Here is a 25,808-nt window from a genome sequence, read left to right as displayed (position 1 = left end):
TGTTTTGTCACTCAAGCCTCTTTTTCTTATTTTACATAAGGATAAGGTGGTTTTGAAATCAAGGTTTTTCTTTTTTATTGACAGTTATCTTCACTTTTGACCTTAATGAAGACCTTAACCTTCCACTCACTTTGTTTCGCTACAACATATCCAACAGAAGTTGCCTGTGGGTATAAGCTACTTTGTTTGTGGTCCTGCTTGTTTGGGATCCTCCACAAGGGACTTTTGGCTTTCTTTTCCACCATTGCAGGATGGATATGCAAGATATGCTCTCTTTTTTCTCATTTTGTACTGCCTGCTACCTAACTGACATTTGCTGACAGTTGGGGGATAAAGCCACCCAAGGGAGCTGTACTCACAGCTGCCTTTTTTTTACATCTAGCATCCTACATCTGTAGATAGCACTATAACCCACTTGTATATGGCTGATCTTTAATCAACAGCTGTGTCGTTCAATAAACTCAAAGAAAGATTCTTGAAGGTACAATTACATTTTTCCACTGGTTCATCACACAAATACTTTTCAAAATTCAGTGTACATATGTATGCACACTGGGGAGAAAATATTTTAACATAACAGATGAAATATGCCTTCCACCCACCTTGCTTCGGCCTACTTCACTCTTATTCCCTACTACTTCAACACTCACGACCCCAAACACCGCCTACCCGCACCCCCAACCTCCCCCCCTACACCTTCGTCCCCAACGCACCCCGTCACGATACTGAACCAACTGACATACCTAGTAAGGCTGACAGCAGGTCTGTCAACCCTGACAACCGCCCTTTAAAACGTGAAGACATCACCTATAAAATTCACCACCCCTCTGACCTCCACCCCAACCGTCACCCCACTGTATTAATCTTATTAAATAACCCTTATTTTATAAACCAACCCAACCCATGTTAATGTCAACTTCAAAGTGGGCTTGGCATCATCTCTTTAGATGGACCCCCCCCCCCCCGACCCCCGAAGTACAACTTTTGTACCCATCCCCTGACACTAACCACAGTCTTCTATATGGGTACACACATCAGGATTTGGTTTTGTTTCATTACATAAGGTTTGTTCACCATATATGAGTCAACAATTAAACCACCCATACAGTTATGTTATGTTTGTATTTTGCCAGGCCTGTGAGCCCGTGTAATTCCTGTCTTTCCATGTTATTCTTCCTTTTTTTTTTTTTTGTACTTGTTCTTCCTGTAAACCCCATTTGAATACCCCCAATAAAGTATTATGGAAAGATGGAAAGAAATATGCCTTCCTGTAGTTTCGGGTTCTCTCAAAAACAAAAGATTGCCGCTATAAGGCACATACTTAAAAGTATCAATGCTGGTCATGGGTGCTCAGTGCTGTGTGATCACTCCACAGAACAAATAGGAGATTGCACATTGTCTTTACTGGCTACAGCTGATGGAGGGCAGAGCTGAGATTTAGCTTCTTCTACTTTTTCCTCCTCTGCATTCTGATTTGTCAAAGAAGAGATCTCTCTATTTTTCTCCTCTGTAGTCTGGTCCTTGTGACTGCTCTTCACCATGGCTTCCTCTATTTTCAACTGATGCAATTGTACGAGGTCAAGATTATCTGGACTCTGATGGTTATGATTGGATCCTTCCATTGTTGGATCTTTATTGGTCTGCTCTTCATCATTCTTATCTATATCATCATCTCTGGATGTTAAAACCTTTTCCAAAATCTCCATGACCTCCAGCTCTTCTTCAGACTCTTCAAAAGTTCTGTTAAAAAAATAAATGTACAATGATTTAAACAGGTTAAAAAGAGAGACCAAAGAGTAAAAAAAAATAGGTTCCTTATGTTAAGTGAACCTGTTATGACAAAAATACCGCTTCCACTGTTGGTGTTAAGAATCTGCTAATTCTCAAACTGTCTTGGTAAGTGTCCTAACAAGTATGCAGGTCAGGAGATCCAACATAAACAGATCCATATTCATTTTTGATTGTGAACAGGGAGTGTTATGACCCTCCAGGGAATTAGTATCTTAGAAGTCAAGAGTGGCAATACCCATATTTCTTTCATTTCTAGTGGTGAACAGAATCTTTAGATTAAATTGTAAGCAAAAAATAATACTCAGCAATTACTAGGTATCAGAGACATGTCATATCCTTGTATTTTTCACATGGGCATTTGTGGTTCAGAAACACTTCTGGTAACATGAGTATAACCTGCAGAAACCATGGCTAGCCTATGATTTCCCCCTGTTTATTAGAACTTGCACCCACAGGAGTTTTCATTGTTTTGGGATACACAGGCTCCATGCTACATCTGGAAAAAGAGCTCAGCACACAGTTGGCACAATATTTCATATTCTTATGTGGAAGACTCCTGGTATTACCTAAGGGGACACTAAAGAAGGAGCTCCAAAACAGGTTTATTTATTTAGGATTGTTCACTTCTGTCTTTTTTCAAACTTTAAATAATTTACAGTATGTATTTAGTATTTATGTTCTTCTTACGTGTCCTCATCATCAGATCTTGGTTCAAAGCGCTCTTCATCCAAATCTTCTTCTGATGTCTGTTCTGTCTCCTCTTTTTGCACCTGTTCAGGAGGCCACTTCTTTAGTGTTCCATCTAAGAAATAATTCACACTGGTCATTAACTAAAAGTAGAATTACTATAAATTTGCTAATAAATGTCTGTGACATCAGTTATCTCTTTCTCCGACCACAGTTGAAGCTGGGAACCTTTTATGGGTTCTGAATAAATAGTACTATCACCATCAAACTATTACTAATTGTTATGAAGACATATACTCATTACACATATGGCAACTATTTTACTTTTATTCCAAGTCAAATTTCAATCAGCTTGTCCATATGAGAATTTATACATTACATAGCCAAATGTTTTGTGGACATCATATCTATATAGGCTTGTTGGACATTCCATTCAAAAACCATGGGTATTAATACTGAGTTGCTCCACTTAAAACCTCTTCTATCTTGGAATAAACTGTTGATTGTGTCCCATGTGTAATTATTGTGCCGCAACTTTGAGCCAATTCTGTGAAAACATTTGTCTTTAAGTTCCTCTGGAACTGATATTGTCTACATTTTTATTAATCCTCTAACTCCTCTAAATAGCTTCTCTGCCTGGTGTCTACATCTCCTCCACCTTGCAGAAGGCTACAGATTCCTATACACTTTACCAATACGTCACGTACATGAACCTGTTGCAAGTTCAGCCATTTGTCATACCACAACGAGACACTTTTCTAAATACTATACTACTATACTACAGTATCTATGACACTCTTTATGAATTTCTGTTTCAATAATTTTTATTAAAAGTTTTTCACAAAAAAGAGGTACAATAGCCAAAACAGGTCTATCGTCATTTGCCAGAAGAAGAAGCAAGTGGGAGTCCGCACTGCAGATGGAGTATATTATCAACAAATAAGTAGAAGCAGCAATGGTAATGCGTAATTTTGAGGTTACATCTCTCAGAGCATAGTGAAAGGATAACCAGAGCAATGCAAAAAGGAGAGGAGATTGACAAATGAATTGCAGGCTCTCCAAAAATTGGGAGGGCACCAATTACAAGTGTAGGGTATCAAGTGCCCTCTAAGGCACAAAAAGCATTACCAGCCAAAAAGTAAAAACTCTTGTATACTGAACAGTTGACAACACATAAAAGGTATGTGGAGACATCCACAGGAAGAAGGAAGAAAGCATGAGAAAGGAACAAATGACAAATGAAAAGTAGGGAGAAAAGAGGGGAGAAATAGCCATGACTCGTCGGGCCACCACACCCAGTCAGCACCGCAGCAGCCCGCACTAAGGAGATTGAAGATATTGTATTCAAGGATTCCAGACTCTCTCAAATGTTGGGGATCTCTGAGTATGCTAAGCAGCTTTTTGTTTGTCATGATCTCAGTGAGTTTGCGCTATCATCACCGCTAGATCAACCAGTGGCTTTTTCCAAACGGTTGTAATGACAATTTTAGCCGCTCAGAACATAAAGTAAATTAGACTCTAGGGGTGTCTAGGTACCCCCTCGACAGGTATGTTGAGTAAAGCTATTCTGGGGTTCTTAACAATTAGAGATGGCCTTGTGGTTCGCAGCGAACTTTGCTCGTTCGCTGTCCGCCGATCATGTGAACATATGGCGATGTTTGCGGTCGCCATATTCTTTTACATTGTTAAGAACTTTGACCCATGACACATCCATCAGGTGGTACAGGACAGCCAATTGAGACATTTCAGTAAAGAGGTTGCGAAACACTGGTCTAAGGGAAGAGGAAAGACGGTTTTACTTACCTGTTCCTCCACTCCCCCAGCAGATGGCGCTCACCTATGCTCTGGCAGTGGACTGTTCCTCTGCATCCTCAAATCCAATGTAGGGCTTTGGAATCTGCATTGATCTTGATGACTTCAGAGAACACTGAACCAATGTGCAGGGTATTAGAGGCTTTGGGGGGGGGGGGGCTGGACTCTGCCTAGTGGGGGTAAACAATGCCCGATCTTTGGTATTAGGGGGAGAAATAGTTGGTGTCAGTGGGAGGAATTGTGCCACATTTTTGTTAGTGGAAGGGATAATGCCCCATAGTTGGTGTCAGAAAAAAGGAATAGTGCCTGATTGTTGGTGTCAGAGGCAGGAATAATGTTTCAAAGGCCAGATAAAGTCAAGCAAAGGGCCGCATCCAGCCCCAGGACTACAGCTTGGAGACCACTGCCCTAGACATAAACAAGAATTTATCTCTTGGAATGCAAGTGCAGCCCCACTGCAAGATTATTTATACTTTTCACCTTTAATCTTGTCCCAGAATAAAAAGTAATAATTACCACACAAGTCTTCTGTGGGTAAAATGGAGTCATCCATGTCGGCTTCTCCCAGAATCCTCATCAGTGTTCCTGGTGCCTCTTGTTTCCACTGCTTCCTGTTCAGTGATGTATCATCATCAACATTTTCTGTGATCAAACAAGGACATATGTAAAAGATATAAATCTATATTCATACATACTATATACATAGTATTAGATGGTACAAAATACAGTATATACATACTAATATAGGCTTCTTCTGAAAAAAATTGCCATTTTCCATGTAGAAACACCTCCTGTTTTCTTATACAGGGTCAGTCCCCCTACTAGGCCTAAATACCTGTGTCCCTCAATGCTGATTTGGGTCAAAATAGATCTATGACAGAAATATGCTGTAATTGTTATTGCCCTTCTGAAAATACTAGTTGCCTGTCTGACATACTGACCCTATGTCTTCAATATTTCACTGACCTAGTACAAGACAGAAATATGTCAAAGTGTATGTCCAGCAAAAACCCTGTTTTGAACAGAGTGGGGAAAGGTTAGAATCCCTGTTAGGTTTTATTGCTATCTGGGGTTTAATTAGAGACATTTACTCTCACTTCCTGTTCTGCTGACAATGTTTTAGCAGACAGGAAGTGAATGGAACTCTCCAACAGTAAAGCTGGCCTTACTCCTGTAGATTTTAGTTTGGAAGCTCTTGGGGGGGGGGGGGGGGGAGATTGAAGGACAATCATAGAAAGTGTTAGTGTTATTGGCATGTACTTGTAAAATTTATTCTTGAGGTAAAATGATCTTCACTACAAAAATCGAGACACTGGCATGGTACTTGAACAAAAAGTCTTTCAAAATTTGTAGAGTTCATTAAAGTACCATCACCTGCTCATTTTCTTTCCCATTTCCGTATGTTGCATTAAGGGCAGCCCATTCTTTTCAAGGAGCTCCCCAATGCACGAGAACCCCGGAAAAAATAATCCCAGACTCTTTCAAAAATGGCATTAAAAATGAAAACGACGCATTTCTCCTAAATGGCAGCAGATTTCTCCGCGTGCCAGGAAAGCGTGCAATTTTGCGAATGTTCCCGACTCGCAGTAGTGTTAACTTAACACAGACAGAAATAAAAATAGTGTTCTTGTATACTTGTATCAGATTTTCTGTCAATCCCTCTTTGGTAAGTTAATGTAACGAAAACAGAAAGGGAGGGAATAGTTTTCTAATGAAACACTGAATAAGCAAAAACCCAACAGAAGTTCTAATACATTCTCACATAGGAAGTCCAGAGTGGAATTTTTTGATGATTTTACAGATTTGCTAAATAATTATAGTGAATCGGTCAGTGCAGGGTCATTTAGAATAGGTGTTACACATTCGGACGTCCTGTTAGTTGATGTACTGCCTCTTGCCTTCTCCCCGGCCTCTTAAAGTTTTTGACCGACTATATGGATTGAATACTTGTTTACCCCGTTGCATGCAGTGGTTCCTCCTGCTAGCTCATATGTTCTGTAGTGATGTATGAGCTGGCAAGGAGGAATCATTGCATTCAATAAGGAAACCCATGGTATTCAACCTGTGTTGCCAGTCAAATACTTGAGGCAACTGAGGAGAGGTGAGGAGGCAGCATATTAACAAGTAGGCCTCTGGAAAAGTAAGAATAATGGACACAATTCACTAAAGGTTGTCGCATGCATTATGACGGTCAAATCACCACTTAACGCATGCAATGATGAAAATGTAAATTCACTATTGCTCGTATGCGGTATTTAGCACAAACACCAAAAATACCGCAAGGGCATTAAAGTCAATTCACAAAAGGAAATAAATAAATAAATAAATGTGGTAATTAAGTGCTGGCCCAAGCTTCCGATAACTATTTCTGCAGGCTTGCAGACGGCACAGCAAAGAGGATGGAGCCCTTTGAATCCAGTCTTCTGGAATTTAAAATAATGCAGAAGAGGAGGACGAGACAATTGGAAGTGGACTCCTTTTAATGGAAAGTAGCTTTAAGGAGTGCACACTGTTGGATCAATTCCTCCAATGGGGGATTTCTGCGCTACAGGCCTGAAAAAAATAGGGGACATGTTTGTGGCTTGCTGTATGCTGCATAACATGGCCCATTTTGCTGGTCTGTTGTCCAATTCTGACCTATGGGAAACTGATGAGTATCAAATGCCACCACTACCTGAAATCCATTGTAATGACTGTGGTAATGCCATCAGGAAGAGGTCCATCCAAAGCCATTTTGAAAGGTATGTCCCTAAATAGGTAACATATGATCATCTACATTTCTAGAACTGTCACCCCCTTGTGATGATGTGATGTTCATGCCAGATGCTTGTGGTAACTTACCGCATGGTTTCATGCAGTATTTAAAGGAGTTGTAAAGGCAGAAGATTTTTTATCTTAATGCATTCTATGCATTAAGATAAAAAGCCTTCTGTGTGAAGCAGCCTCATCAGCACCCCCTAATACTTACCTGAGCCCAATCACTGTCCAGCATTGTCCACAAGTCCCTCAGCTGCCCGGGACTCTCCCTCCTGATTGGCTGAGACACAGCCACGGCACCATTGGCTCCCGTGGCTGTCAAAGTCAGTTAGCCAATCAAGAGAGAGAGGGGAGGGCCCGAACCGCAGCTCAGTGTCTGAATGGACACACGGAAATGCAGCTCAGCTCCAGTGCTCCCATAGCAAGCTGCTTGCTGTGGGGGCACTTGACAGGAGGGAGGGACCAGGAGCAGTGAAAAGGGACCCGAGAAGAGGAGGATCCAGGCTGCACAGAGCAGGTGGATATAAAGTTTGTTATTTAAAAAAAAGAGACTTTACAATCACTTTAAGGCATACTTTGAAAATTTAACACATGCAAGATTTTAAGGGGAGTTTCTCCGTTAATTACAGTTTTTTATTGGAACGTTGTGCGTTTTTTTACTGCATACTCGGATGTGGTAAAATATTGCTTAGTGAATTGTGCCCACTGCCTCTGCTGTGCTGACATGGTCATTGTATAGATTGTCAGAAAATAACTGCATTTGATAAACAGTTCACTCTTCAATAACCCTTTGGAAATATTACACAGGAAGAATAGGCACACACAAAATAAGGTACTAACAGGACTCTTAAAGGGTTTTGTACCCCTAAAGTTTTTAATCCTGATATTTGTGGTGTAATGCTAGTGTGTTAAAATTGACCCTATTTGCATCTCAATGTTTCCCTGATAGAGTTACAGAATGCAGACGTATGCCATGACTATATATCTGTAGTCGATTTTCCAGACATGTCCCCTGCCCAGTGCCTGGAGCTTGGAATACAGGAGGGCCATGCTTATGGCACACAGCATACACAGACAGGGCAAGTGCTCCCCGCCTGTTTTGGATTTCACAAACAGCCCACCACCTTACAGCACTGACACACCCCCTACATGGAAAATAGGGAAGGCTTTGGTTACATGAATGCTAAATAAAAGACCCTTAAAATTAAAAAGGTAATAAAAGTTTTTTTTTTTTTAATTTCTACAATTATGACATACATATATTCACTTTACAACAAGGTCCTTTGGGGAAAGAGTGTTTATAAGTTCACCTTTTTATAAAAAAATGAAAAGGTGAACTAACTCCAAATATCTTGGCCACACCCTCTGGACCCCACTGCACATAACCCGTGCTTCTGTTGTAGTAGTCTGCTCACCATATACTACAATATACAGCCCCGAGTGGCAGAGTGAGTATTCATCATAATGCTTGCAATAGCAAGCACTCATAGGTCAGATGCACTCATTGGTGGGCATGGTCACGTGACCAATGAGCACTCGTCTTTGCGAGCATTATGATGGATACTCACTCAGAGTCTATATACTGAGGTGTATGAACTGCTACACCAGAAGTTCAAGGCACCAGGGCCGCCATGTGCAGTGGAGTCCAGGGGGGTGGCCAGGATATTTGAACTTAGTTCACCTTTTAATTTTTCTTGAAAAAGTGAACTTACCCTTTAAGCAGGATCAGATTTTTTAATATGCAAAGTACTAGAATATTAGGTGCTGATGTTAGTTATGTGTGAATCCTCACCAGCCACAGTATCAAACATCGATGTCCCTCCAGCTGCCATTAAATTGCCAATGAGTGTCTGAGGCTCTCTTGCTGTCCATTGTTTTCTGTTGTTTTGTGGTATATCATTGAGGTTTCCACTGTCTAAGTATAAAAAAATGAATCAATGAAATTATATTCAATTTAGTCTATATAACAATGAAGTGTTGCTATAGCCCTTCCAACTTTCAATGCAGGTAAAAGAGCCACACCTGTGCTTGGACCGCAGCCACACATACTGTAGTCAAACATCAAAACGAAAAGGCCGGCAACACAGTGTCATATGCTCAAAAAAAAATCAGGGCAGCAGAAGTCGCTGTTCAAATGTATCTGCACACAAAGAGGTTACCTGTGGTTAGAGACAGAGATACAGATGTCCAGGCCTGGATGCATCTGACCTTTTTTTTGTCATCCGCTCCTGCTGTGCCTACACAAACATGACGCACAGGAAATGGCTACATGTGAACCCAGCCTAAGTCTACAATGTTCTATCAACCACTTGTTCCCCGTACACTGTTACTTACTTTCGGGTTTAGGGCGTGCGCAAACCCCCCGCCCCGGCACCCGCTGCTGTGAATGTACACAGCGGGAGCCTGTCAGCCAGTCCCAGCCAATGATTCATGGCCGGGACCTGCTGATTGGCTTTGTCCAATAACAGCCCTATAGCCTCGTACACACGCACCGATTGTTGGCCGTAAATTTTAGGCCAACGTCCGATCGGCCGATTGTCGGCTTGTTAGTATGATGCTTCCGACAACCGACTGCGACTTTTCGGCCAAACAAAATCTGGTGTGCATGCTATAAAATTTTTGTTGGCCGTCACCAGAACGGCCGATTGTTCGTCAGTCAGTACAGAATTCGGCAGACAAAAGTCAGATGAGCAAGACTGGGCATGCTCAGAGAAGAAAAAACACACGGAAATTAAACCAGAACATGACATCACTTCTGCAGTTGGTTGTTGTTGGCCGACAAAATTCGTGTGCAGTCTAGAGAACATTTCAACCAACACAACAACATTGGACAAAAGACGGCCGATCGGTCGGCCAACAATCGGTGCATGTGTACGAGGCTATAGCTTTGTGTTGACAATCAACACAGTGCTCTGTACAGAGGAAACAATCTCTCTGTTTCTCATCCTGCAAAGCAGAGATGACAAACTGACAGATCTTAGTAAAAGCAGAACACTTTACACATATTTGGCACACTATTAATCCTTTGACCGCCCTAGATTTTAACCCCTTCCCAGCCAGTCTCATTAGTACAGTGAATAGTATTATCACTGATCACTGTATTAATGTCAATGGTGAGGTCAGTGGCAGTTAGTCCCTTCCCCCCAGCGTCAGTGTCAGATTGCCTGCCGCACTATCGCAGTTTCATTATAAGTTCCTGATCACTGCCATTAGATGTTGAAAAAAAAAAATTACAGTATATTTACCAAAGTTCGTAGGCGCTATAACTTCCACGCAAACCAATCAACCAATGTACACTTATTGGGATTTTTTTTTAATTTTTTTTACCAAAGACATGTACCAGAATACATTTTGGCAAAAATGTATGAAGACATTTTCTACATTTTTATTTTTATTGGATACGTTTTGTAGCAGAAAGTCAAAAATCCTGTTTTTTTTTTCAAAGTTTTTGGTCTTTTTTAATTTACATTGCAAAAAAATAAAAAGCTCAGTGGTGATCGAATACCACCAAATGAAAGTTATTTGCGTGAAAAAAAATTATATAAATTTAGTGTTGGTAGAGTGTTGCATGACCGTGCAATTACCAGTTAAAGTAGCTCAGTTATAAATAGCAAAAAATGGCCTGGTCATGAAGGGGGTAAAACCTTCCGGAGCTCAAGTGTTTAATATATTTCATATGCTTTGGAATGGGGAAAGAAAAGTGTCAAAGTAAATCTATGCTAAGAATGTGTTATAGAAAAATGCTGCCAGATTAAATCTATCTCATGAAATTCCTGTATTGTACCTGATTGTTCTGGATCCTCATGCATTTTATGCCATTTTCCACCCTCCAACTTCATTCCAAGAGCAAAGGTTAAAGTATCATTGAGAAGATCTGTCTCCTGCAATTATCAAGAGCAAAAAAGCGTATTTTTTTGGTCACAATGTCATTTCCATAAAACGTACTTAGAGAGTTACAGTATCTCACAAAAGAGAGTACACCCCTCACATTTTTGTAAATATTTTATTATATCTTTTCATGTGACAACACTGAAGAAATGACACTTTGCTACAATATAAAGTAGTGAGTGTACAGCTTGTATAACAGTGTAAATTTGCTGTCCCCTCAAAATAACTCAACACACATTAATGTCTAAACTGCTGGCAACAAAAGTAAGTACAAAGTGTCAATGTTTTGTGTGGCCACCATTATTTTTGAGCACTGCCCTAACCCTCTTGGATATGGAGTTCACCAGTGCTTCACAGCTTGCCACTAGAGTCCTCTTCCACTTCTCCATGATGAAATTACGGAGCTGGTGGATGTAAGAGACCTTGTGCTCCTCTGCCTTCTGTTTGAGGATGCACCAATGATGCTCAATAGGGTTTAGATCTGGAGATATGCTTGACAAGTCCATCACCTTTACCCATCAGCTTCTTTAGCAAGGCAATGGTCATCTTGAAGGTGTGTTTGGGGTCGTTATTATGTTGGAATACTGCCCTGAGGCCCAGTCTCTGAAGGGAGGGGATCATGCTCTGCTTCTGTATGTCACAGTACATGTTGGCATTCATGGTTCCCTCAATGAACTGTTGCTCCCCAGTGCAGCCCCAGACCATGACACTCCCACCACCAGGCTTCCTTCTGGGATGACAGCCATGCTGACCAATTTGATGCAGTGCGCAGTGTATGGTCTGAGCACTGACGGGGCTGACCCCCCACCCCTTCAACCTCTGCCGCATTGCTGGCAGCACTCATACGTCTATTTCCCAAAGACAACCTCTGGATATGACGCTGAACACTCAAATTCTTTGGTCGACCATGGCAGGCTTGTTCTAAGTGGAACCTGTCCTGTTAAACCGCTATATGGTCTTGGCCACCGTGCTGCAGCTCAGTTTGAGAGTCTTGGCAATCTTCTTATAGCCTAGGCCATCTTCATGTAGAGCAACAATTCTTTTTTTCAGATCCTCAGAGAGTTCTTTGCCATAAGGTGCCATGTTGAACTTCCAGTGACCAGTATGTGAGAGTGAGAGTGATAACACCAAATTTAAAACACCTGCTCCCCATTCACACCTGAGACCTTGTAACACTAACAAGTCACATGACACCGGGGAGGGAAAATGGCTAATTTTGCCCCAATTTGGACATTGTCACTTGGGGGTGTACTCACTTTTGTTGCCAGTGGTTTAGACATTAATGGCTGTGTGTTGAGTTATTTTGAGGTGACAGCAAATTTACACTGTTAGGCCCCGTTCACACTGGGGCGACGCTACTTTGCCGGGCGACCTCATAGGTCGCGGCGCGCTGCTCGCCCCGCGACCTCGGAGCGGCCGGCACGGACTTCATAACATTGAAGTCTATGCAGGTCGCTCCGGGTCGCCCCAAAGAAGCTCCGGACCCTTTTTCTAAGTCGGAGCGACTTGTGTCGCTCCTATTAGAACGGGTCCGCAGCTTCTCTATGGAAGGCGACCTACGGCGACCTGTCAGGCGACCAGGTCGCCTGACAGGTTGCCCCAGTGTGAACGGGGGCTTATACAAGCTGTACACTCACTACTTTACATTGTAGCAAAGTGTCATTTCTTCAGTGTTGTCACATGAAAAGATGTAATAAAATATTTACAAAAATGTGAGGGGTGTACTCACTTTTGTGAAATACTGTATGTACATACTGTATATGCTTTATGAATTATATCTTTCAAAAATTCCTGTATAAACAAACTTTACATTCCTTTTTGGTATAGTAAAGTCATTTTTAATCTTGTGCATCTATTTAAAAAAACATTCAGGACTCGCTCACATAGGTTGTGGAAATAGGCGGTTGAGTTGTGTTTTCTTCCCGACTGCCTGTCAAAGACACTCTCAATTGGTAAAACAGGGTGCAGATGAAGATGTAACACAGCATCATTACAAGGCAACAATAAGGCCCCTTTTACACGGAGGCGGAATCCATCCAAGTGGATCCCCCTGCTCATCGGGGGATCTCTCTGCTGATCCCCGCTGTGCAGGTGGATGACAGGTCTGTGTCCACTCCGCTATGCAGAGCGGAAGAGGACACAGCCCGCTGCTCTCTATGGAGCTGTCAGATGGAAATGGTCTGCATGTTCGTTTTCAACTGATTGTAATCTGATTCAATCCACCGGATAGATGGCAAACGTATCTCCATCCATCTGTTTTTACCGGGCCGGATCAGATGCCAGCCATTGACAGTGGACACATGTCCCCTGACATCCTCTGCCCCATAGGAAACAATGGGTGGTTCGATCGGGTCCACCTGAAGAACAGACAAGCAGACTTGATTTATCCACTGGTGTGAAAGGCACCTAAGGCAGCCTGCAGAGTTCAGCAGGTGTTGACACTTTGCAACTCTTTAAATGCTTCTGTAAGGGTCCTTTCACACGGGATGGACCGTTTTTTGATCCGCTCCGGCACTTTTTTTTTTTTTACGGACACGGATGACACTTTTGCCATCCGGTCCATATGTCCATTTATCATCCCATCCGTTTGCGGATGATAAACAGAGATAATGCATGTCAATGGGATAGCGGATGTCAGCGGATGTCAGCGGGTGACATCCGTTTTTGCCGTTCCGTTTTTTTAAACAGAAGAAAAATAGGGTTCTCGTCCGTTCCAAAAAACTGAACTGATAGGAAAGGACACAAATCGGATGTCAGCGGATGGTCATCCACTGACATCCGCAATCCCATTGACATGCATTATGTCCTTTCATCCGCAAAAAAATGGGATGATATACGGACCGGACCGCCCGTGTGAAAGGACCCTAAATGTTCTTATGGCATTCAGGACACATTTAGGGTGCGGCTGAAAAGGGCATCAAAAGGGATAATTTCACATGGTGTTTGAGGAACATCTATATGAAAAAAGGGGGAGGGGGGAGAAATACAGCTGCAGAGTACAGTCTGTATAAAGGAGGCTTTTAATAAACCATTTTAATAAACCATGCAGCATAATGTACAAAAATATTTGTTAATTCTCCTTCAATAGATGTAAAAATATCATCTGCGTATCCTCATACCTTCTAAACATACAGAACAAGACACAATACTTAACATATTTTTTTGGTATATATGCAAATTGGCTAAAGCCACACCTAATTGGTGAGGCAGCAAATATATATACCCAATTACCCATCAGTTTAGAGTGGTCACATACTCTGTGACATACTCATTTTTTTTTTTCTTAGTTTGAGGAACATCAATCGGTGAGACACAACATAAATTTAACTATAAGTGCATCAATTCTTTTAAAGGTTGCTTTGATATTCAACGCATGTGTGAACTTAACCTAACAAACAAGTAGCAACTAGTGATGAGTAAATCTGCTTGGGTTTTACTCAAAGACAGGTTTGAAAAATCGGCAAATTGTAAACATTAATGTGCACTCCATTGAAGACTGACATGGTGTTCTGCCTCGTGTGGACTGAGTCCAGTCCAGACACGTGATCACAAAACGACAAGGGACAGCTGAATAGAGGTAAATATAAAGGTTTGTTTTTTTTATATTCCCACACTTCTCTTTTGTGGACCACATATCTCCCACGGCTGTCTACGTCATCACAGGAAATATTTGTAATGTAGGGGTCTGCAGGAGGGAACATAGTAACCAATGGGGGGGACACAGTGGAGCTTAAAGCTCTGAAAGAGAGTGAAGTTTCAACACGCCATCTGGAAAGATGAATATACAGCCTTAAAGCGGTAATAAACTTTAAACCACTTGCCAACCACTTACCGCATACTGTATATACTGCAGCAGGGTGGCCCTCCCAGGCAAACCGGTGGGTGGTGGTAGCTAGGGGGCGAGCGCGCCCCGATCGTCAGCAGGGAAGATGATACACGGGTCAGGCAGCTCCGATTGCCGCCTGACACCCACGATCGCTCCCCACTGAGAGAGAAGAACGATCAGCTGTTGTAAACACAGCCGACCGTTCTTCTCCCTGGAATGGTCATAGAGCCTATGTGATCCTTCTATATAGGATCACGTGTCTCTATAGTCATTTCAGAAGCCACACACCCCCACAGTTAGAATCACTCCCCTAGGCTCACATTTAACCCCTTGATCACCCACTATGTTAACCCCTTCCCTGCCAGTGTCATTATTACAGTAACAGTGCATATTTTTAGCACTGATTACTGTAGCAATGTCACTGGTACCCCCAAAAGTGTTAAAAATATCAGTTAGGAGTCCTATCTGTCCGCCGCAATCCCGGATAAAATCGCAGATCGCCGCCATTACTAGTAAAAAAAAAAAAAACAATAAAAATGACATAAATCTTTCCCTTAGTAGACGTGATAACTTTTGTGCAAACCAATCAAAATACGCTTATTGCAATTTTTTTTTACCAAAAATATGTAGAAGAAAAAAATTTCTTATAATCTTAAAAAATTTAGATTTTAATTATTTTTTTTGAGAATGTCATATAGCAGAATGTGAAAATATTGTTTTTTTTTTTTTTTTCAAAATTGTCGCTCTTTTTTTGTTTATAGCGAAAAAAAAAAATAAAAATCGCACAGGTGATCAAATACCACCAAAAGAAAGCTCTATTTGTGGGGGAAAAAAGGACATCAATTTTATTTGGGTACAGTGTCGCACGACCGCGCAATTGTCCGTTAAAGTAACGCAATGCCGAATCGCAAAATAGGGCCTGGTCTTTAAGGGGGCAAATCCTTCTTAAAGTGGTCAAAAAAAAAAAAAAGCGTTCCCCCTGCAAGGTAAATGGTGGCCTTTTGGAAGACTTACCTTAAAACAAAGCCCTCCAGCGGCGCGCTGTCACTGCTGCAGAGGCTTCCATCTTGATCTAATCTTCCTTTTTGCAGTGTTTGCAGGCTGCGACTGCTTGAATGGCTGAGCTGCGATGTCACATGCATGGGAATAGGTACATACATATTCGCCAGCACACCATGGATCTTGCAAAAGCAGTCCAAAAACTTTTTATTGCAGAGAGGATCCCATCAAAAACAGTGCAAAGTTTTGGAGTCACGCAGGACCCCTTCGTCAGGCATGTGATCATCATGTGATCGTCAGTCCTGCGTGACTCCGAAACGTTGCACTGTTTTTGATGTGATCCTCTCTGCAATAAAAAGTTTTTGGACTGCGTTTGCAAGATCCATGGTGTGCTGACGAATATGTATGTACCTGTGATAGATCCAGTGTCCAGCTGGTGATCGCTTCAGCACCCACAACATATGTGCCTATATCCAGGAAGGTGTGCGATGGAAACATGAACTTTACATGCATGGGAATGTTGTTCCTTCAAAACGCATGCGCCGTCACCGACTGCTGCTCACTAGAATATCTCCTAAACGGTGCATGTTTATGAGATATTCATTTTACCTACAAGTAAGCTTTATTATAAGCTTACCTGTAGGTAAAAATAAAAAAATACAGTTTACTATCACTTTAAAAATTAGCACCTAATCTGGTGGCCAAATCGGTACATTTCCAGCTCCTAGGATCTCAGGTTGACCCAATGGGTAGATATGTCTTTCTCAAAACGTCAGTCTATGGGGAATTGATGCTGCTGATGGCTTTCTATGTGCCCCCCCCTTACTCTACTGTGGTAATAATGGAGGGATTGGCGTTTATGGCACAATGCCCGGGGGCCCCGGTGATCTGGCTGGGCGACTTTAACAATGTGATGGACTCGGGTCTGGATAGATCCGGTGGCGCCTCCCAGGCGCCGCCGGGGTCGTCCCCGACCAGGTTCTCCCGATTGTTGGAGAGCTTTGGTTTGGCCGACTCCTGGCGCAGCAAATACCCCGCTCAGCGTGCGTACTCCTGCTTCTCGGCTGCACACCATTCTATGTCACGCATTGATATGATATTGTTGTCTCGAACCCTGCTCCCCAGGTTACTGGGGGCGGGCTTCGCCCCACGGACTCTGTCTGATCACTGCCCTTTTTGGATACTTTTGTCCTTGCCCTGTAATAGACCTCCCCCGGCCTGGCGCCTGAATCCCGCCTGGCTCCCCTTGGTGTCTGATGGGAACGACATTGAGGGGACCTGGACACAATTCTTTTCTGATAATGAGGGCACTGCCTCCCCGGCTGCGGTGTGGGAGGCATTTAAACTGTTCGCCAGATCCACTATGATTTCCAAAATCAAAGCTGTTAGAGCGCGGGCTGCCGAGGAGATCTCCAGGGCAACGACAAATCTAGCTGAAGCTGAACAGGCCTTTATGGCGGACCCGACTCCGACACATGAATCCCAGTATAAATTGACCTCTAAAGTCCTTTCCCAACTTGAATATGAGAAGGCGAAATCTAAGATGTTTTTTCAGAAGCAGAATCTGTTTGCACATGGAGAGCGGGCGGGGAAACTCCTCGCATATTTAGTCCATTGTGAGGATAGGCCCCCGGTAGTTATTACTTTAAAGGATGTATATTAAAAAAGAAGAAGAATAGCGCGCAAATGCAAAAGAAATAACTACCAAATCTGAAGACAATCCATAAATAAAAATGGGGGTTTGGTCCCACCATATGGCCATATCGTGCTCAAGCCCACTACTGCGTCAAAGTACCCCATTATCAGTGGGTCCTACACTATCCATGAAAAAGAGATGAATCCAGCCTAACCCTTGGAGATAATACTCCTTGCTGGGAAGGATGTGCAAATGCACTACAGGGGACTCCTACTATATCCACTAGATGGTGGACACTGATTGAGTACAGGTGTGTGTGGGGGGGTGGGGAGGGTTGCTCAACCTCGATAGTCTGGTCAGACCGAATACATAATAAACAGGCAAAAAATTTGGGGGAGCATACCCATGTATTTCTAAAGCTGCTGCAGCTATGAACCAAAAGACATGTATATTAAAAAAGAATAGCGCGCAAATGCAAAAGAAATAACTACCAAATCTGAAGACAATCCATAAATAAAAATGGGGGTTTGGTCCCACCATATGGCCATATCGTGCTCAAGCCCACTACTGCGTCAAAGTACCCCATTATCAGTGGGTCCTACACTATCCATGAAAAAGAGATGAATCCAGCCTAACCCTTGGAGATAATACTCCTTGCTGGGAAGGATGTGCAAATGCACTACAGGGGACTCCTACTATATCCACTAGATGGTGGACACTGATTGAGTACAGGTGTGTGTGGGGGGGTGGGGAGGGTTGCTCAACCTCGATAGTCTGGTCAGACCGAATACATAATAAACAGGCAAAAAATTTGGGGGAGCATACCCATGTATTTCTAAAGCTGCTGCAGCTATGAACCAAAAGACATGTATATTAAAAAAGAATAGCGCGCAAATGCAAAAGAAATAACTACCAAATCTGAAGACAATCCATAAATAAAAATGGGGGTTTGGTCCCACCATATGGCCATATCGTGCTCAAGCCCACTACTGCGTCAAAGTAAAGGATGACCTGGGTAATGAGATCACTGATCCTGCTGCGGTGACACAGTGTTTCCGATCATTTTTTAGTACACTTTACACCTCTAAGGCCCCTGCTGACTGCACTGACATGCATGACTTTTTGGACTCTATTGACTTTCCCACTTTGACATCCGACCAGTTGGCGACCCTCGAGGCACCCATTTCTGTGGAGGAGATTGCAGCAGCCGTGTCCAAGTTCCCTAGATCTAAGGCCCCCGGCCTAGACGGCCTCCCGATTGAGTTCTTCTCCCAATATTCGGAACTCCTTTCTCCTAAATTATTGGCTTTGTTTCAATCCTTGTTCAGGGATGCAGCCCTGCCCCCTTCTATGCGGGAGGCGTTAATTGTGCTCATCCCCAAGCCGGGCAAAGACTTACACGCCCCAGAGTCTTACCGTCCCATCTCTCTGCTCCCAGTAGACACTAAAATCCTTGCGAAAATTTTATCCCTCCGCCTTAACAAGGTGATCCTTTCACTCATACACTCGGACCAGGCCGGGTTCATGCCTGGGAGGAACACCTCATTTAACCTTCGCCGGTTATTCATGAATCTCCAGGCACAACACGACGGAATGGGTGGCAGGGTGGTGGTCTCCTTGGACACGGCTAAAGCATTCGACTCGGTAGAGTGGCCATTTCTATGGACCTGCCTGGACCGATATGGCTTTGGACCTAATTTTATTAAGTGGGTCAAACTTCTATATAGCGCCCCGGTAGCTAGGGTCCTGGCCAACGGCTGGCAGTCGACCGCCTTCCCTTTATCCCGTGGCACTCGACAGGGGTGCCCCCTCTCCCCCCTGCTGTATGCCCTGGCCGCGGAACCCCTGGCGATGGCCATTAGAGCACATCCCGGGATTCGTGGCCTACGTAGGGGACCACTAGAGGAGAAAATCAGCATGTATGCTGATGACACTTTGTTGTATTTGGAAGACTCTCGAGAATCCCTGCTCACAGCCCTTTCTTTAATTGAACGGTACGGACGATTCTCCGGTTTTCAGATAAACTGGGATAAGTCACAAATTCTTCCACTTGACGAGAGCCCGCAGGCGATCGCCCCCGCAAACCCGGCCCTACAATGTGTATCCCGCATTAAATACTTAGGGATTCAAGTGACAGCTAGCTCAGCAGATTATGTCCCGGATAACGTTCAGCCCTTGTTCCCTCTGCTTAAGGCTAAAATTCAAGTATGGTCCAAATTACCTCTGGGAGTGATGGGTAGAGTCAATTTAATTAAAATGGTTCTCCTTCCCAAAATTCTCTATGTTGTATGGCACTCCCCTATTTATCTGCCACTCAGGCTGTTTAAGCAGATGGAATCACTCCTCAAGACCTTTGTTTGGGGTGCTAACCGGCACAAGATCTCCTGGCGCAAGCTCAAGAATCCTACAAATCTAGGGGGATTGGCCCTGCCAGATTTTAATCTGTACTATCTGGCAGCTCAGTTGTCCCAGTTCTTTCACATAGATAAAACGGATAGAGAGCGCTTCTTGACCCTGCTCTGCCCTGGGTGGGCTCATCCCCTCGGGGACCCCCTTTTAGTTATCCTTAGGGGCGTCAGGGGCTCGCCGGAGCCCCTGTGCCCCAGATCTCTTCTATACCACTATTGTCGGATCTGGGAGGTGGTAGCGTCCAGGCTTCGGTGCCCTCCATTCCACACATTTATCCCTCTGTGGCATAATAGTACATTGCGTGAGTTTCTCTCCATCCCTGACCTGTCGGTATGGAGTGGGAGGGGTATTCTTCTCCTTAGCCATATCTCCACGACCACTGGTCTGCGGTCTTACGAGACCATGCGAGACCAGTTTGCGCTCCAGGGCCCCATGCACTACAGATACTTACAGCTCTCCCATGCCTATAGATCTCAATTCCCTGACGGCCCTCCTGAGATGGAATCGATTACCACCCTTGAGATTGTTAAAAGTACAGAACCCAGTCACCTCATTTCCATGTTCTACTCTGAGCTCCACACACCTTCTTCGACCACTTTAGCTTTTGCACTTAAGACCCGCTGGGAGCGTAGTGTGGGGGCCATGGAGGATGAGGAGTGGGAGGATGCCCTGGAGACGTGCCGCAGAGTGTCGCCAAAACTGTCGGATCGCCTAACCCAGACCTTTATATTACACCAGGCTTATCTCACCCCACTTAGACTGTCCAAATATCACCCTGACTTGGTCCCCTCTTGTCCTATGTGCGGAGACCCTGATGCTTCCTTCTTTCATCTACTGTGGAGCTGTCCCCAATTACAGACTCTATGGCAACAGGTAGTCACATTTCTGCATGACAAAATGGGGTCTCCTCTACAACTCTCTCCTAAGGAGTGTCTCCTGGGGGTCTATCCGGATGGAGAGATGCCCAAATCCACTGTCATATTTCTTCAGGAAACCTTGTTTATAGCACGTAAATTGATAGCCAGACGGTGGATGAGACCTACTCCTCCTACTTTAGGATTGTGGATTAAGGAAATTAATAGTGTCATCCCATTTCATAAACTTTTATATAAACATAGGGGGTGCCCTCAGAAGTTCAACAAGATTTGGGACAAATGGGTGCAGTGCCCTGATACGGCTCAGTAGTGAAGTAGGTAACTACTTTATGCTGACCGTCCCTGTTAAACCAATATTGTTTGCTTGAGTGTTGGGCCGAAAGAAAGTAACTGACTACTGCCTTATTTTTTTTTTTTTACTATGTCTGTTCTATTTCTAAGTGTTAATCACTGTGAATATTTGTATTTTTGTACCCCTGTGTATTATGAATATGGTCGAAGTTTCAATGCACGGTTTATTTTTGTATTGTACCAAAAGTTTCAATAAACCTCACTGTTTTGAAAAAAAAAAAAATTAGCACCTAAAAGAAAACTATAATGGTTTTGTTCAAATTCTTTAAAAAAAAAAAAAAAAAATGAGCATTTCAGTTTATGAGCTTCTAAAGCTGATCACTCGTTGGATATTAAATGTGCAGATTAATGCAGTTCTGTATTCATTATTACAGCATTAAATGTATTGTTTTTAAAGGCAAGCCGTTCAAGTACCTGAATTTGACTTTGTATCAGCCTCATGTAATCCGCAAAGTTTCAATTGCGTAAGTGAGAAGCAGCACAAGTAGCCAATTATATAGCCAATTAGCTGTGCTGCAGTGCTCATATGCTAACAAGGAGCATGCTAATATGAGCGGAGCAGAGCAATAGAAAGATACTGTGAGCTCATCAGTTTTGCTGCTTCTCTTTTCGCTACCCTGTCAAAGACTAGGGGAGGGACTAGACCTGTAATTGTTACTTAAATTAAGTACACTTTAAGGAAAAGGGGCTTTGTTTGGAGGACAACAAGGTGAGCATTTTGAAAAAAGAGGACAACTGGTTTGCAAGAGGGATAAAAAGAAGAAATCTACGACACACTGAAACAACCATTCCCAAACAGGGGTTGAGGCCATCAACACCATCGGTCTTCCACATTTAATGCAGTTGTACAATCTCTACTCCAGCAATTTGATAAATTCACACCTTCAGTCATGTAAATTAAAGTATTAACATCTTTGCGGACTTGCTCACATCAAGGATGGGATTGTGTAATTAGAACAGGGTGGTTCCAAAACTTTCATACCACCTTTCTTGTTCTTGGACACATTTGCCCAGACACAATTTATGGTGGCTGGATTAAGGTGATTGAGTTACATGCAGCTATAAATGCTGGGTTGTGTTTCTGAGACTCATTAAAACTGAAGGATTTTCTTGGACGAGCTACGAAATGTCTTCAACATTACAAAACAAGTCCAGTTGAATGTGATTAACTACTACTAGCTATACCAGGACCTGAATAATTGAGAACCTTCACAGACTTAATGTTCACTTGATTTTGAAAAATATTGAAATAAAATTGTGTTTTTTAGTCCTGACCATAAAAAAAAGAAAATATATATATGAAACCATTTACATGCATTATAAGAATAACAACTCTTTACTAAATATAACATCTACTAAATAAGATATCTAAATGATACAAACTAAAACAAAGTGAATAAATGTATGTATACAATATTTAGGCTCAACCAACCTCTACGTCGTCTATGCGGTGATCTTCTGCAATAGGCCCATTAGTCATTTCCTCTTCTATAATCAGGTCATTTATTTCAAACTTTATTCCACCCTGTGACAGTCAGATATTACAAGAAAGAAACCGTTATCTTTTAAAAATGTAAATAACAAAAGAAATACAAAAATGTATTGTGCTCTTATCATGTTGGAAATTAATATAATGTTATTGGCTGCATAACATAGTTTTTTTTTTTTTTTTAGCATATACCTTCATATACAAATTCTGGAAACATGTTTACACATTTTACCTTTACTTTATATTTCTTTTGCAGTGCTTTTCGCTCTTCTCGGTTTTGCTGTAAAATTTTATTGTACTGTTGTTGAATCTCCTTTATGACAATAAAATATATAAATCATTAGGAAGAAAATATAGAAAGATATATGAGATATAGAGATATATGGAATTATTATATGGGTGCAGGAAATACAATTGTGGTTTAGCAGAATTGTCGCAGTCTTGGATTACTCAGAAAATAGCTGCAGTTTTGCTAAAAAAGACCTAAAGAGGTTTATTACAAACTCTGAGCTCAGATAACAGAAATCCCAAGTGTTATATTTGTCAAAGGCAAAGTATGATGAAAATAGTAACCAATTACATGTTATGTGTATTTTAGCTTCTTTCACATTCCTAAAAAAAAATGGCCCTATTAGGCTCCTTACACACGTCTAGGAGCAGTGCGCCCCTCTTGTCGTTTTAATGTGGCTGGAAGGGGCAGATACAACATCCAGCCCGGCAGCAGGTAGCCTGTCAAAGTCTATGGCAGGCTGCAGCTGGAAGGGGCTGAAAGTTGTATTAAGGGGTACGCACGTTTAGGGCACTGTGGATTTAGGGACATAGGTTTTTATGCAAGGGGCTTTAAATTGCAGGTTCTCGGTAACAGTTGTTTTGGTTTTTGGCACCAAATATCTTTGGGGAGGGGGTCTTGCCACTGAAAAGAAATGTCAGAAAACAGTGTTCCCCTAAATACATTAAATTTTAACTAGTTCTGAGCCTGGCCCTGACATTATTTTTTTATATAAATTTTATTAAATTTCAATCAAAAACATTTAAATAACTTTCAAGCATAAAAATGTTCTATCCCTCCTCCCTCCCATCCCCATCCCATGGCCCACCCTCCCCCTTCCTTTTACCATTTATTCCTGTTTTTGTGCTTTGCCTCATCATCCTCTACATTAAAGCATTCTGCACCTTATTCCACCCATTCTTCTAAATATTTGTTAGTCTTTTTAAAATCTACCCATTTCCTTCATTTATTTGTGAAATTCTCAACCTGCTCTTTCTTTCTACTACTCAAATACTCCAAATTATATACTGTACATATTCAATTCTATTAAACCAATCTCTAATAGAGGGTCATTCCAGTTCTAACAATTTTTTTGGTATTGCTCCTTTTGCCGCATTTATCAGATTTAGAACTAGTGAATTTTTATACCGTTTTTCTATTTTATGGAATAAACACGTCCATGGCTCATCTAGGATAATCTCTCCTGTGATTCCCTTGATATGTTGTTGAACCTTCCGCCAATAAACGTGTATCTTAGGGCATTCCCACCATAATTCAGTTTTCTCTGGGTACTGTTTATGGGCTTTTACCGGTGTTATGTACCATCTCGATATACTTTTATAATTAATTTCAATTGTATTCACATCTACCGAATAACAGTACTGGGCTCTAAGAACAACATTCACTTCATGCTCATTTAAAGGTGATCTAATCTATCTTTCCCAGGTTTCTATGAATGGAGGTCTTCCCAGTTCTGCCATCTCTGTTATCATCTTATATATCTGAGATATTCCATGCTTTATTCTTATTAGTGGATTACATCATTTCTCCACTAAATGCAGATCTTCCACAGATCTAATAGGTTGTGGCAGTGATCCCACAAAGTGTTTTAACTGTAGATATCTCCATTTATTTAACTTCAGGTTTCCTCCCCTAGTGTTAAGTTTGTGATATGGCCTAATTCTCCCATCCTGTATTATATCTTTTAATTGCATGTTTTTTATCCAAGTACCAATATGTGACTCCTCTCCCGGTGCAAAATATTTTGTGCCCTCTAGTGATATTAAGGGAGAATTATATTCCCATTTAGCCTGTCTGTAAATCGTTTCCCATATTTTAAATGCCACTGCCGTTAATTTGTGTGTTTCTGCGTGTATATCCCTATACTTTGGGGGTATCCATATATTCCTACTCAATTGTGCTCTATTTAGTGTATATTCAATCTTAATCCATCTTTTGGCTGGGTTTATTTTTGTCCACTCCAACATACGTGTAATTATAACTGCAGAATAATATCTCTTAAGGTCTGGTCCCGTCAGTCCCCCCTGTGATTTATTCCTACTGAGAACCGTGTACTGTTTTCAAATTTTTTTCCCTTGCCAAATACCTTTTAAGAACATTGATTTTATAGTTTTAAAGTATGTCAATGGAATAGAGATTGGTAACATTTGGAATCCATATAGGATTTTAGGTAGTATAATCATCTTAACCACTTAAGCCCCGGAAGATTGTACCCCCTTCCTGACCAGGGCCTATTTTGCGATTCGGCACTGCGTGAATTTAACGGACAATTCCGCGGTCGTGCGACGCTGTACCCAAACAAATTTGATGTCCTTTTTTTCCCACAAACAGAGCTTTCTTTTGGTGGTATTTGATCACCTGTGCAATTTTTACTTTTTGCGCTATAAACAAAAAAAGAGCGTCAATTTTGCAAAAATAACAATATTTTTCACATTTTTTATAAGAAATTCCCCCCAAAAAAATTTAAAAATCTAAATTTTTTAACATTTTTGGCCAATTTGTTTTCTGCTACATATGTTTGGTAAAAAAAAATCGCAAAAAGCGTATTTTGATTGGTTTGCGCAAAAGTTATCGCATTTACTAACTAAGGGAAAGATTTTTGTCATTTTTGTTGGTTTTTTTTAACGCGTTATGGTGGCGATCTGCGATTTTTTTGCGGTACTGCGACATTGCGGCGGACAGATCGGACCCTTGACTGACATTTTTGACACTTTTGGGGTTACCAGTGACATTACTGCAGTAATCAGTGCTATACATATGCACTGTTACTGTAAAATGACACTGGCAGTGAAGGGGTTATAACTTTTTTTGAGAGGGAGGGGTTATGTGTGTCCCTAGGGGCGTGATTCTAACTGTGATTGGCTGTGGCTTGAGGTGTATGAACAGTGATCAACGGTCCTACATAGTAGAACCGTATGATCACCATTCATACACAGGGGAGAATGTCCCTTTCTCCCTCTCCACCCGACGATCGCGAGTGACCGTCGGACATCGGGTCC

The 25,808-nt window shown here is 42.0% G+C and overlaps 1 protein-coding gene across 3 annotated transcripts in view; it reads right to left on the bottom strand.

The window, feature by feature from the left end:
- Positions 1-1,276: 1,276 nt before the first annotated feature.
- Positions 1,277-25,808, bottom strand: part of LOC309546303 (serine/threonine-protein kinase Nek5-like) — a 114,805-nt gene continuing 90,273 nt past the window's right edge. For 2 of the 3 annotated variants that reach the window (XM_082245908.1, XM_082245907.1), the window contains exons 17-23: positions 22,753-22,833; positions 22,464-22,556; positions 10,832-10,928; positions 8,840-8,962; positions 4,807-4,932; positions 2,479-2,593; positions 1,277-1,740 (exon numbers count right to left, since the gene is read on the bottom strand). In XM_082245908.1, coding sequence (XP_082102034.1) covers positions 1,365-1,740; positions 2,479-2,593; positions 4,807-4,932; positions 8,840-8,962; positions 10,832-10,928; positions 22,464-22,556; positions 22,753-22,833 — 1,011 coding nt within the window. In that variant the 3' untranslated portion in view covers positions 1,277-1,364. The remainder of the gene's footprint in view (positions 1,741-2,478; positions 2,594-4,806; positions 4,933-8,839; positions 8,963-10,831; positions 10,929-22,463; positions 22,557-22,752; positions 22,834-25,808) is intronic. The other variant, XM_082245909.1, reaches the window with a different exon arrangement.

The sequence above is a fragment of the Pelophylax lessonae genome, assembly GCF_965119305.1.
Source record: "Pelophylax lessonae genome assembly, chromosome: 2".
In the NCBI taxonomy this organism is placed as follows: Eukaryota; Metazoa; Chordata; class Amphibia; order Anura; family Ranidae; genus Pelophylax; species Pelophylax lessonae.
Note: the sequence above shows the minus strand (reverse complement) of the source record. Positions and strands in the feature narration are given on the sequence as shown.